The following is a 14,555-nucleotide window of genomic DNA, read 5'->3' on the forward strand; positions in this document are numbered from 1 at the left end:
CACACCATCTTCTGTGATCACTTGATATGAACCAGGATGTTTAACCAAAACCTCCACCTTCTGAGACACGATCTCACAATCCACATCAGGGAATGTGGAGCGATGGCACGTTAACAGTGTGTGTAAAGGGTGTGTGCTTAACAAAGAGGTGTGTGTAGGGCTCAGTGTCTACCCATCAGACCCGTTTCATGTGTGTTGATGACTCTTGCTAAAGCGTATAGTTTAGTGTAATAATCAGGTGTAAGTTTAGATTGAAATATTCTTCATTAGGTGACTGAAAAACAGGCCTCATTAGTGGAATCTAATGAAAACGTGTTTCTCCCATGATCCTCCAGGTTTCGCTCGGCTGATGATGAGGCTCTGAGGAAGTCTCTGGTGGTTTCCGCGGGCGATGGGTGCAAACACCAGTCAGGTGAGCGACCTGTCAGAGAGCCAGAGCATCCGCACTCTGATTGGTCCAGACGCCATATCAGAGAATGAGCCCTTCTGGAACCAGCTGATCTCATTCACCTTCACCAGCCCCACCTGCAGGTGAGGGGCTTCTCCCACCCCCATCACTGATGGCAAACTAGGCACCTTTCAGTGAAAATGTGCTGTTCTGCCTCAGAAATAGGTCATTTGTGTGATTTGTGAAGATCTGATGAGTTGCTTGGATGTGAGGGCAGGGGGGGGGCTATGTGAGGATTCACAAATGATGAGCATTAAATGCTGATCCACACGATCGAAAGAGCACTATTTGTTTGGATCTTGCATTTGAAAATGCAATGTGCCAAAAATCTTTCCAAATTTGAAATTTATCAATAAAAATATCGCCAAAATAAAAATTCTAAAGGCCGTTTCACACTGAGCGCGATGCGAAAAAGCGAGGCCATTCGCCAACGAACGTTGCTTTCACACTGAGCACGAAATGATTGATCACCTTCTGCTAATTCACGCCTGGGTGGCGCCGACCAGCAATGCATTTTTACTCAGATATGTATCTCATATATGGATTTAACATCGTCCACTGCTCAATATACAGCATTAAATATAGCTAAATAAAGTTTGGTTCTACGCCAGAAACACAAACTATCTATAATGCTTACAAGAAAACATCTTAAAATATAAATATAAGTACAATTAGCATCAAGCCACATTTGAAAATGTATGTGATTTATTAAAGGGGTCATATGATGCGATTTCAAGTTTTCCTTTCTCTTTGGAGTGTTACAAGCTCTTGCTGCATAAAGAAGATCTGTAAAGTTGCAAAGACTAAAGTCTCAAAACCAAAGAGATATTCTTTATAAAAGTTAAGACTTGTCCACTCCCTCGTTGTGTATTTTTCATTTACACATGAAATATGAAAGCAAATAGACATATGATTTTGACTATATATTTTCTGTATGTGTTTTGTTTGCAGCTCATGGTAATTTTATAACAAAAAATGTTTGTTTACACTTGTTTTCGAAACCGCACCACCACTCTTGCCTTTTTGTGCAACAGCAGCTGCTGTGGGCACATGATCTAAGCTCAAATCTGATTGGACGGCCCGTTTCATCGTGGGAGAAAATCGAGGACGAAAAAAAATCCTCGCTTTTTCGCACCGTGAATGATCGCGCCTGGTGTGAATAGCCTATTGTTTCGATTCAAAAGCGTCATTGCGCCAAATTTTTCGCTTTCAGTGTGAAAAGCCGTTAATGGTACCGTTTGAAAGCAAAGAAATTAAGGCAGACGTAAATATTAGTATTGAAATTTGACTGTTGTTCTGTAAACTAAATTTACAGTACAATAGTATAATTGCTATAATTTTATATATATATATATATTTCAGCTAGCATGTTGATTCAATGTGTTGATCTGAATTATTCAGTGTTTGCTCAAATATGATTGAAGGTATGTGTTTCATGTCATTTCACATAATTCCCATGTTTTCTTTGTTAAGAACTATTAGATGTATAATGCTGTTGTCAATGATTTAACTAATTTAACAGCATAAAAACTAGGTCTGTGCGTGAAATGTGAAATGGTAAAATGGTGATTTCTGATGTCTTGACCTTCTCAGCTGTATCTAGTAAAAATCATACAGACATATCAGACAGAACCTGTTGAATTGCTATTCAGTTCATTGCAGTGAGTAACTTCTTTGAATAATTTATCTGTGTCCTACATTTTGCATGCATGCAACCTAGAGTTAGAGTAATGACCCGATTTACTTAACGTTTAGGTTTAGCTATTATTAATTATTTATTGAGCATTGCTTTCCATTATAATATCGCTGTTGCCACTGTTTTGTAAGTGAGGCCGTCTTTCACACTCACATCTCTTGACCATGTGAAATTCACTTTGATATTCCTCTCATCTGATGATTATCTCTCTGTCTGTGTGTTTGCAGTGCTGATGCTAAACTCCTGGAGGAGGCTGTCGTCCCGCTGGCCAAGACTCTGAGTATGTGTGTTTGTATAATTTACTGCCGTTTCATTACAGCCATCTGTACAAAGAGATGCACGCTGATTTCAAACCCACTGTCTTGTGAAATAAAGGTCTGTAATTTCAGACTCTGTGAGCATGAAGCCACATGATTCAAATGATTACCGATCCCAAGCCCACTCTGCTTTTATACTGTACTGTATGTAATTTATGGTGTTTAGGTTTAGCTATTATTAATTATTTATTGAGCATTGCTTTCCATTATTATATCGCTGTTGCCACTGTTTTGTAAGTGAGGCCGTCTTTCACACTCACATCTCTTGACCATGTGAAATTCACTTTGATATTCCTCTCATCTGATGATTATCTCTCTGTCTGTGTGTTTGCAGTGCTGATGCTAAACTCCTGGAGGAGGCTGTCGTCCCGCTGGCCAAGACTCTGAGTATGTGTGTTTGTATAATTTACTGCCGTTTCATTACAGCCATCTGTACAAAGAGATGCACGCTGATTTCAAACCCACTGTCTTGTGAAATAAAGGTCTGTAATTTCAGACTCTGTGAGCATGAAGCCACATGATTCAAATGATTACCGATCCCAAGCCCACTCTGCTTTTATACTGTACTGTATGTAATTTATGGTTCGAGCCGTTTTGTAATCATTCTGTTGATCTGGTTAAGTAGCTCTTATCATGAACACCCTAAAGATGGGAAGCGATGTTTGGCGTGTTTGATCATCTGTCTGTGTCCCTTCTAGTTCAGAACAACCCCAGGTCCGGGAACTTCGGGGCGTTGGTGAGAGTTTTTCTCAGCAGAACCAAAGAACTGAAGATTTCCACAGAATGCCAAGAGTAAGTGAGATATGTCTTCAATAATGTGTGCATATAAGAGTTATGTATTTTTAAATGTTCAGAAAAGCTGAATAATATGAAGACACACAGTATCCAAAATCTCTTGCATGAAAACGGCAGTACTCAACACTGATTCTTATTCACTAATAATTGCATACAAGTTTCTAATGGACCCTTTTCTCCATGAATGACGTGTTCCCACAGTTATTAACAGTGTAAATCTAGTACAAATGTTCTTGACAAAAAAAAAGAAAAGAATGTACATTTATAACACTATGCTTTGTGTTTTATTATCTTGGCATTAAATTACTGCACACTAGTCAAAGCTGCTGACCACTTTAATCAAGCTCTCAATATTTTTTTTCCTCTTTTGGAAAGTCGTAGAAATGCTATCATGGCTTTTTTTCATTTGCTGTTGGGGCAAATGGGAACACAGAAGTGATATTTTGTAGAAGTTTACCCAATTATGACAACTTTTACTTCTGAGGACCATGCTATTATATTTAAAAATTTTGGCTTATTCCATTTTTATTTATTTGTGCGTTCTATTTTTATGCACTAAGCAGATCTGTGTTTTTTTGTAACTTTTCCATAAGCATTGTTCTAAATTTGATGCAGAAGTTAAGTGTTAGTTTATTGGTTCTACATGAAATTGTTTTTGCACCATGTTTTCACAAATATGCACATGATACCCATTTTGTTCAGTTCCACCTAAATATTATATTGCCATATTTTAAAACTGCTAGTTGCTTGCTATATTTCCAGCACAGCTGGTCAAAGGTGATGTTCAGCAAACGACATCAGTGTTTGTGTAGTGTGATTTTGGATCTTTCAGTAGTAAGCAGTGTTATTTTAGTATCGTTGAGTTAATATTTTGAATTTGTTGAATTTAGTTTTTTTTTCTGTTTTCACTTTAATTGTAAAAACATTTTGTTGTAATTTTGTGGTGTTTTTGTTATTTTTATTAGTGTTTTTTTTATGTTTATGTTTTAGTACATAAGTTATTTTCGTACATCAGGTTAAACTAAATACAAATAAGAAACGCCTCTTTGGTAAATAGCTGAAATAAAATACTTTTTTTTTTCTTCATATTCAATTTAATTCCAGTTAACACTTATTTTATTTCATTTCAAGTGACATTTTTTTATAATTTAGTTATAATTAACAATAATCACCCTGGTAGCAGTGCATATACAACTTGTCGCATCTTAATATATAGTCACTATAAAAGTGAATCTAACAATTTTATGTAAATATAATGGGTTTTGTGTGTGAAAGCGGCTTTGTTTGTGGTTCTCAGATGGTCAGAAGGTCTGTGAGATTTTGAGAAACATATTCTTTATAAGCATCTTTTCCCACACAGGCTTTCCGTGACATTCATTAGTCACTGTACCGTTAGGATGTTTTCTGATATGATTTTCCCATGGGAATAGCAGCGGTGCAGCCCATGGCGTCATACACACACACACACACGCACCGCCAGAGCTGATGTTTTTGCTCAAAGTGTTGCTGTAGCATAAATCCAGAGCAGCAAGTGACCCACCGCTCCTACAGCGCACACATGTGAACCGTCAGCCTGAGAGAATATTTATATGATCTGCTCTCATCTCAACTGTGCAGACATCACGCTTCTGATCCAGACTCCGCTGATGCACTCCAAAAAAATATTAAGGCCTAAAATTAAGATTTATCTATTTAAATTGCATATCAAATTTCCAACCATTTGGATTGCACAGTTTTAACATAAACTTATAAACCTAATGCAATGCATACATAAATGAAATGGCTAAGATTTCTGTCATAATACCAATAAACTGAATGTGTTTTAAATACACAATAACCAGATTTATATATTTGTCATCAATAAATCCAAATAGTTTCAATCTCACATTTTAAATAATTGAATATTGCTCGTTCTACAGCAAGCCAGTAGAATTGATCATACAAGATGTACCCATGTATATTTATTGTATGTTATATTTGTAGGTGTTCCTTGACTGTAAAGCATATTTATTAGAGTGTCCTACTTTAAAAGTTACTAGGAAATCTTTTTACTCAAAGTAAAATAATAGACATTCAAAAAAGTTTCACCTGGGAAAATATTAGAATTTTTTATTAAATATCAATTTGACAAAAACAAATATTTATTTATTTAAATTTTTTTTCATTATTTTATACAATTCACTGAAGTATTGTTATTAAGACTATTTTAAATCTTATTATTTTAGAGGTTTTTGGAGCCATGAATATAGCTTTTGATCCTGATATGGCCTAAAATGATCAATAAATTCCTGGCTAGCCATTTTAACTGGAATAATGTAATTGTTTTCACAATTAACAGATTTATGCTTATTCTAAGCAATTTTAATGTAGTTTGGAAATATGATTATTTAAATAAAATCAAATAGATGCAAATAGATAATAAGAAACTATAATAAACCATGCAGTGATTTTTTTTTTGTGCATAAATCTTATCCGTTGCATTTATATATGACTGATAAATGAGCATTAAATTAAGTTTATAGTTTGTTAAAATGTCACCAAATTAGATGGACATTTTCAAATTTGAATACATAAACACTAAATTTCTAATTTTTGAGTGCTCATAGCTGTAGATATGAGCTGTTTCTCTGTTAATCAAAGTGTGATTGCTACAGCGAGAGTGTATGACAGTCCGTATGTGTGTTGGTTTAGTAAAGGATGATCCAAAACCACTGACAGGGTGAAGCCGTGTGTGTGTTTTGAACATGAACCACAGGGTGAAGTCTTGGTGTGTGTGTCTGTAAGATGTTCAGCCACAGTTCACAGGCTGCTGTAGATCAGTAATGATCTCTGACTCTCTCTTTCTCTCTCTAGTCAGTTGTTCATCTGGCAGGCCCATAATGCTTTGTTCCTGGTGCGCTGTTTGCTGAAGGTCTTCATCAGGGAGATGAATGAAGAAGAACTGCATTTACAGTTCTCCTACCAGGAGAGGGCGCCGGGAACCTACGGTATCACATACACTCAAATGAATTGCTTTCACTATATTAATTCCTTTGTCCTCACAAGTCAGTTTTTACATGTTTCATTATATTTGGACCTTACAAATATAGTTGAACTGGTACACACAAACACATTGAGAATCTATTGACTTTACATGAGCTAACAATGAGTAATAGATATGTTTTACTGAATGTATTAATCTTTGTTAGTGTTAGTTATTAAAAATACTATTCTTCATTGTTTGCTCATGTTACATAATACATTTATATTTGCAGAGGTTCCAAGATGAAAGTTTTGTCAGATTAACTAACTTTCAGAGACCGTGTATAAGTATAGCTTGGGGTAAAGTTAGTTTTTAATTAGCCCAGACTAGTGCTAACTCTAACTTTGTCATTTTAATATATGAAGTAATGTATTGTTAGTCCATTATGAAGCTGTTTTCCTCATTAGGATCGCAGGGTCCCCACAATGTCAGCTTTTCTGGTTGTATTATTTTGTGGGAATATCTGATGTCCATTAAGAAATCTCACACTCATCAGTGCCATTTTAATATTATTTATATGATATTTTATATTAGTTTTAATTAATATTTGGAATTGACTTGAATTTTTATATTTTCAGTTTTTAATTTAATTTAAATTTGTAATAATTCTGTTGTTCTTTTGTAGTTTTTATTAGTATTTTTAAAATCATTTAGGTTTAATTTAAGTTTAAGTTTTATTTTTAGTTCAGTTTTAGTTTTTATTTTTGTAGTACAAATTTTCGTATATTTTAAGCTAGTTTTCTAATTGTTCTATTTTATTTTTCAGCTTTATTGTAATGAATTAAAATGTTTTGAATAGTTTTTATTATAGTTTTAGTTAATGATAATAAGCCTGAGTCCCTGACACACATTTCCAGTGACAAAAGAAGATAAAGTTAGTGTTTTGAAAGTCTGTTTCAGCATCAGAGTAAGACATGTGGGCCTGGGTTTGTTTCCCATTGTTTTTCCTCCTGCAGTGTCTTCTCTGAAATTGTACTTATCAATAATAAAGGCCAAAAGGCAAAAATAATAGAGCTTTTTCAGCACTAGAGCATTTGTGTGTGGTAAAGACTCTGATATCTGGGTTTGGTCCATCTGTCTGTCTGTCAATCCTGACAGCTTCTCAGTTGTTTGATGTGTCACAATCCTCAATGCTGCCACATCTGAGCATGCACGTCATCTCTGACCAATCAGAATGAGCATCATACCTAAAGTAACTTCGCATAGACTGTATTTACATTGCTGACGTGTGTTTACAGATTCCATCTGTGAGGATCTTCTGGAGGAGCTGGTCTGTAATTTGGTGCATCTCATCGTCGAAGTGCCGCTTCTGTGAGTACCGGAGAAGAACTGTTTGTGTGTTTGTTTTGTTCTGGATTTCTCTGTCTTGCAAATACTAAGTGATAAAGTATGTCTCAGTGTGAGAGGGAGGTGCGCGTGTGTTATTGTTGTGATATGTGACAGGTCTCTCACGTACAGCCTGTGAAGGTCAGCTCTGACTCAAACAATGAGGTGTCACTGTCATTTACACACAAATATATTTTCAAACATTTGTCCATGAAGTTCCAAGAAGTTAAATGTAGGACTGTTAATAACTTTGAGAATAATTATAAACAAATTAGTATCATCCCCACATGATGTGAGCTACGGTTAATGGAACTCAGAAATGAAAAGGTCATCGAAGATGTGGATGAGTTTGTTTCTTCATCAGATTTGGAGAAATGTAGCATTCCATCACTTGCTCACCAGTGGATGCTCTGCAGTGAATGGGTGCCGTCAGAATGTATATTTGTAGGTGTTCCTTGACTGTAAAGCATATTTATTAGAGTGTCCTACTTTAAAAGTTACTAGGAAATCTTTTTACTCAAAGTAAAATAATAGACATTCAAAAAAGTTTCACCTGGGAAAATATTAGAATTTTTTATTAAATATCAATTTGACAAAAACAAATATTTATTTATTTAAATTTTTTTTCATTATTTTATACAATTCACTGAAGTATTGTTATTAAGACTATTTTAAATCTTATTATTTTAGAGGTTTTTGGAGCCATGAATATAGCTTTTGATCCTGATATGGCCTAAAATGATCAATAAATTCCTGGCTAGCCATTTTAACTGGAATAATGTAATTGTTTTCACAATTAACAGATTTATGCTTATTCTAAGCAATTTTAATGTAGTTTGGAAATATGATTATTTAAATAAAATCAAATAGATGCAAATAGATAATAAGAAACTATAATAAACCATGCAGTGATTTTTTTTTTGTGCATAAATCTTATCCGTTGCATTTATATATGACTGATAAATGAGCATTAAATTAAGTTTATAGTTTGTTAAAATGTCACCAAATTAGATGGACATTTTCAAATTTGAATACATAAACACTAAATTTCTAATTTTTGAGTGCTCATAGCTGTAGGTCCAGTTTATCAGATAACGTCTTGCGAAGCAAAAAGCTGCGTGTTCGTTAGAAACAAATCCATCAGTAAAGACGTTTTTAACTTACACTTTTTAACGTTTTCAACTTTTCATTTTTGGGTGAAATATTCCTTTAAAATAATGTTTTACTCGTGGCACAAAACATAAACATGCTTTTTTTCCACACTCCCTTTCCGTTTTTTGTAAGTTGCAGCTGTTTCTCCACTCTCCCCGAGCGCCCATGTGTCTTTGGTTCTCTGTGTGACCCGCTGTCATTTACACACCTGAGTGGAGGACACCTTCATGCATGAAGCCATGATTTATTGAGTGACGCCCCTTCACACACACTCCCTTTCCGTTTTTTGTAAGTTGCAGCTGTTTCTCCACTCTCCCCGAGCGCCCATGTGTCTCGTCAGACCTCTGTGTGACCCGCTGTCATTTACACACCTGAGTGGAGGACACCTTCATGCATGAAGCCATGATTTATTGAGTGACGCCCCTTCACACACACATAAACACAGCGGCACAGGAGTTCTGCATTATTCAGCTCTCCTTCTGCGTAGTTCTAGAGTTTTTATGTATTTAAAGGACAGATTGATTTATCTGCTCTCATGAATGTCGATCTGTTTGTCATGTTCTAGAGTGTCCTTGTGTTCCACCCAGTCTATAACGAAAACCGTATTACAGACAGAGGAGTTGCGCGATGCTGTGTGCGATGCAAATGTTGATGGGCGTGTGTGAATGTGTATCTCATCAATTAAATTGACCCGGTTTACCTTATTAATACACATTAGTGATCTCATTAAGTACGAGTGCACATTATTCCAACAATAAAAACTCAATACTTTTTTTTTAAATTGATAATTCAAGTCATCGATTCAAGCAGTTAGTGCACTCGTTCCAAGTTGGCAGGACATAAAGGTTCAAATCTGGCATGTCTTTACACTGCCTAGATCAATAAATATGCCAGATATAATTACCTTCAAAAATAACCAAATTAAGTGATAAAGTTTTGACAAATGAAGAGACAAAATTGAAAATGATATTGTGAATTTGAATTATGATTGGTAATGTGATCAGATTGTTTCGGTAATGTTTTGCAGTTTTTCATCTCTTATTTCATATTCATATTTTATTTTATTTTATATTAATTTATTTAAATATTTCATATTTACATTCACATTTATATTGAATTTAATTATTATAAAATGATGTTGTTTTCTACATCGTATAATGCGTCATTAATTAATTAATATTTATTTATTTATTAATATGTATAAACAATTTTCTGTACATTTTGTGGCGAAATATGACCTGGATATGTCTGAGATTTGTGTGAGATTCACACAAATATAATTAGTTTTTGAATATTTGTGTTACAGTATTGTTTCCAAAGTTTTCTAAAAGCAATGCCTTCAAAAACTATAGATTATATAAAAAAGAGATTATCATCAGTGTTAGTCAACATTTGCATACAGACGATCTTGACAAATGAAGAGACCTGAGTTTGCAAATCAGAAAGCCTTGAGAACTGACGGAGAAAGTGAGGAACGTCACGTAAACATGATTGCAAGTTTTAAGTGGGTTTGAAATAAAGCGTGTTCTTTTTGCTTTCTCACATGTGTAAGTGGATTGCGTCGCAGTTGTGTTGTAACAGAGTTCAGTCTGCTGTTGTTGTCCCGTGTCTGTTTTTGTTGCCGTTTGTCTCGTTTCCTTGCTACGTGCTGACTGAGAGAAGTCACATTCAGAGCGCCGGCTCGCTGGTTCCTACGTGGTTTTGAGTGATTCTGTAGCTGGAGACAGGATTCTTATCATGCTGTTGTGAAGGATATTGTGAAATGTAGCTCAAATTACCACACAGATCAAAACAAGAAATAAAATAGCTGCAGAGTTACAGTACAGTAGAGCGTTTATACTGTGCATGATGATGTTTCTGATCAACCAGAAACCATTTACGGGTCGTTCCAAGTACTGTTAAACACAGAAGATAATGTTTAGCTGCATACAATGACAGTATACATGCAATGAAAGGATGTAAATTAACCATAAAGGAAGTCGATGTGACCTTAACTGAAGGGACCGGCTGAAATTTAAGGCTCACAATTTTGTTTTTCATCACTTTCCAATGGAAAAAAACACATTCACTTTTGACAAAACACTTTTTTATCATCGATGGAACAGTTTTGTATTGATAAATTCTGTTATGGTGACATGTTATTTTAATCATGTTATTTTTAATCAATGTTGCTAAACATTGTTTATGAGATGTTTTTCTGTGCTCTTTTTTTGGAGATGCATGTCTGTCATTTGACAATATTCAAAACTTTACAAAATATGTGAGAGCCAAGGCTGTTATAATAATTTAGCAAATGTCATATGTAAAATTATGAATCTGCTAAGTTCTGTTGAAATAATTTTCATTTGTAGTTAAAAAAGGCCAACATGGAATCTGCGCATACAGATTTCTGTAGAACTGGAAGACCCATTATTCATGTCCTTTATACCTAGTGTGTTTATTACATTTTTTGTAGTAAAGTCATCTCAGTTTAGCACATTTGACCTTGTTTAAGTCTATTACTCAGAATTCTGCAGATTCTCTCTCGAAGAGTCCATATTTTCAACATGAAAACGCCCATCTGGGCCGAGTCAAGTCCAACTCAAAATCATCTGAAAGCTCTTTCTGTGTTGCATTTTTTTGTAGTGCACCTTTATTTTCAGTTGCATAGTTGCAACTTCTTTTGTAATAAGTTGAACTTAATAATCAAAACAATTCAAAGCATTACAATAAAATTGGAAAAAATAGTATTAGTTATGATTTAATGTGTTTTTAGGCCCAGTTTGTGGAGTTTGGTTGTTCTGTGTTGCAAAACAGAATCCAGCAATAAACACTGCATGTGTTTGTGTGAATGTGCAGTCGTGTGTGTGTGTGTGTGTGTGTGTGTGTGTGTGTCTGTCTAAAAAGTAAAAGGGAATCATGCCAAGTAACATCACAGAACTGGGAAGTGGGAGTGAAGTGAGAAATCTGAAGGAAGGAAATGAGGGGTAATAGAAAAAAGAGAGATTGTTCTATTGATGTGTGTGCGTGTGTGTGTGCGTGTGTGTGTGTGTGTGTGTGTGTGTGTGCGCGTGCGTGTGTGTGTGTGTGTGTGTGTGCGCGTGCGTGTATGATCTGTTAGTCTAGGTCATATTTCACTATTTTACATTTCACTAAGAAAATGATGCCACAATGTATAACATTTTAATGGTCATAAAATGTTTCATTTGAATGCTTATAAAATGCTTTTTTTAAAAACATTTTTTAGTTTTTTGTTTAGTTTTATTTTTTATTTAGTTTTTTTGCTTTGTTAAAAAAAAAGTTTTTTTTTTCTTTTGATTTGTCTTTTTTGGGGTTTTGTTTTATTAAATTTTTTTTGCTTTGTTTTTTATTTTTGTTTGTTTATATTTTTATCTTTTGTCTTGTTTTGTTTGTTTTGGTTTTTGTGTTGTTTTTTCCTTTATTTGATTTGGTTAATTTTTTGGGTTTGGTTTGGTTTTTGGTTTTGATTGAATTGTGAATTGTTTCACATGAATATATTATTTATTGTACATCTTTGTCTTTTACAGTCTTATAAAAGTCAAAACCCTCTTGACCATGGTAAAATCAGTGTATAGCACAGCAGCAATTGGCTCATTAACATAAATTTTTGTATTAATGTTGGTCATGTGTCCGTTTCCATAGTGACATCACCTACAACATCCTGTTTGAAGCTGTGACCACCCTTCTGGTGCTGCTGTCCTATCAGCTCTTCCATAAGGAGGTTCTGAAGGAGGGGCTTATTTACAACTACCTGACCAGAGGACGATGGTGAGGAAAAAAACATGTTGGATTTAAACATCCCTATAGCTTTAACCTCTACATGTACATGTAATGGACTGTATAGTCGATCATATAAAAGAGTAGTAATTAAACGAATGGTAAGGCACAGACACTCGACACACCTGAATAGATTAATCTAATTGTTTCAGAGTTCCAGCGATGCATCATAAACTTCCTAACTTGTGAACCAGAGCCAATACAAGTGAAAAGTTGTTGCCTACCGCAGTGTTTTATTCTTATGAAGTTTGTCCCAGTGTGATATTGTGGCCCCCTGACCGGCGTTAACAGAAGGACGACTGTCAAGCGCTGCCATTTCATATGCAAATGAGGGTGTTCATTAATTCACCAGATGCTCTCGTCTGGAGCTTTGCTTGAGTTCACCCGGAGGGCTCGTTTGCATCGCACCAGTGATACTGAGCTTTTAAAGTTCCCTCGTTAGCTCTTCGGCACTGCAGCTGAGCTTGCAATGTCTGAGGTCGTTAACGAACACTCGTCAAACCTCACCGGTGTCTTTAGGACTGAGACAGACTCTACGCAAGTACTTAAAAGCAAAGACGTCTAGCAGACATTGCCATGTTCCTAATTTTCATGTTTTGTCTTGACATTCTTTATTTTTGGGGTCCCAGAGATGCTAACGCTAAATGTGTATCAAATCTAATAATATAATAATAAAGTTGCCCTTGTTAGAGTGTGTTAATTTCAACATTTATTATTGATATTATTATTATTATTACTACTACTACTACTAGTACTGTTTTTTAATAAAGCACTATTTTAGTTTTTGTTCAGTATCAATTTTAAAAACTATCGATTAAATAATCGGTGTCTGCCAGTGTGGTCCATCCTAGCTATCGGTATCGGCAAATCTAATAAGTATACATATAGTAAACCAAACTTACATAGAAAAGAGGTGTGTTTGCACTAAAAAGAATGACAGCAACTTACTTGGCATTAACTTTATAGCATTATAGCATGCAAAAGTGGCTATCAGAAAGATATTTTAGTGTTATTTATATGCTATTATTGTAGAACTTATTAATATTTTGAACTTAAATTATATCTTCAGTTTTTATTATTACTTTAGTTTTATACATTTTATTACATACTTTTTAAAATTGTATTAGTCTTTATTTTCATTTATTTTAAGTAATTTTATTTAGCTTTCATTTTTTTTTCACTTGATATTTTCATTTTTTATTATTAAAATTATTAATTTTAGTACTTCAACTTTTTTCAGTTAAACTGCTAAGGCAACATTTCTAATGGTCTAAGGCCACGTTCACACAGCAGCAGAATATGGTTGTCAGTCCTGTATTTGAGTCCTTAATACGGTTACGTTCACACACAGTTTAGTTATTTACGGGTGTGACAACTGCATTCTGTAACCGAACTCACACCTGTAAATCTTCAGGACTCACAACCGCATTCTCGGAACACACGCGGCTTTTTTCAGTTAAACTGCTAAGGCAACATTTCTAATGGTCTAAGGCCACGTTCACACAGCAGCAGAATATGGTTGTTAGTCCTGTATTTGAGTCCTTAATACGGTTACGTTCACACACAGTTTAGTTATTTACGGGTGTGACAACTGCATTCTGTAACCGAACTCACACCTGTAAATCTTCAGGACTCACAACCGCATTCTCGGAACACACGCGCTGTGTGAACGGAACCGGACTGGACAACTAGTTGTCTGTCAAGTCATACAGTGCGAGACGAGAGAGCCGCTCTGCGCACAAACGCGCGTCTACCGTGTGTTACGTGTTTTCATGTGTGTTTTCGGTAACTTACAGTGATGGAGAAATGAGCTGCGTGCCATCTGAACGTTTTAGATCCCGTCAGTTTTCCACCGGAGCCGCTCCCGTCAGTTTTGTGTTCTGCACGCGATTCAAATGCTCCGCTCTCCACCAAAATTTTAAAGCTGCTGTTGGTTAATGAAGATTTGACAAAATAACTTGCGGCTCGATTGGACTCTTGTCGTGTCAGAAAGTGAAAAGTCTGTCAGTTTTATGGACGTCG

The 14,555-nt window shown here is 35.2% G+C and overlaps 1 protein-coding gene across 1 annotated transcript in view; it reads left to right on the top strand.

Annotated features, from left to right (window-relative positions):
- Positions 1-338: 338 nt before the first annotated feature.
- Positions 339-14,555, top strand: part of LOC107585686 (dymeclin-like) — an 80,261-nt gene continuing 66,044 nt past the window's right edge. Inside the window, exons 1-6 of the mRNA XM_016272815.1 lie at positions 339-531; positions 2,372-2,424; positions 3,160-3,253; positions 6,110-6,243; positions 7,517-7,589; positions 12,399-12,524. Coding sequence (XP_016128301.1) covers positions 392-531; positions 2,372-2,424; positions 3,160-3,253; positions 6,110-6,243; positions 7,517-7,589; positions 12,399-12,524 — 620 coding nt within the window. The 5' untranslated portion in view covers positions 339-391. The remainder of the gene's footprint in view (positions 532-2,371; positions 2,425-3,159; positions 3,254-6,109; positions 6,244-7,516; positions 7,590-12,398; positions 12,525-14,555) is intronic.

This window comes from Sinocyclocheilus grahami, unplaced genomic scaffold (genome assembly GCF_001515645.1).
Source record: "Sinocyclocheilus grahami isolate Dianchi unplaced genomic scaffold, SAMN03320097.WGS_v1.1 scaffold73.1, whole genome shotgun sequence".
In the NCBI taxonomy this organism is placed as follows: Eukaryota; Metazoa; Chordata; class Actinopteri; order Cypriniformes; family Cyprinidae; genus Sinocyclocheilus; species Sinocyclocheilus grahami.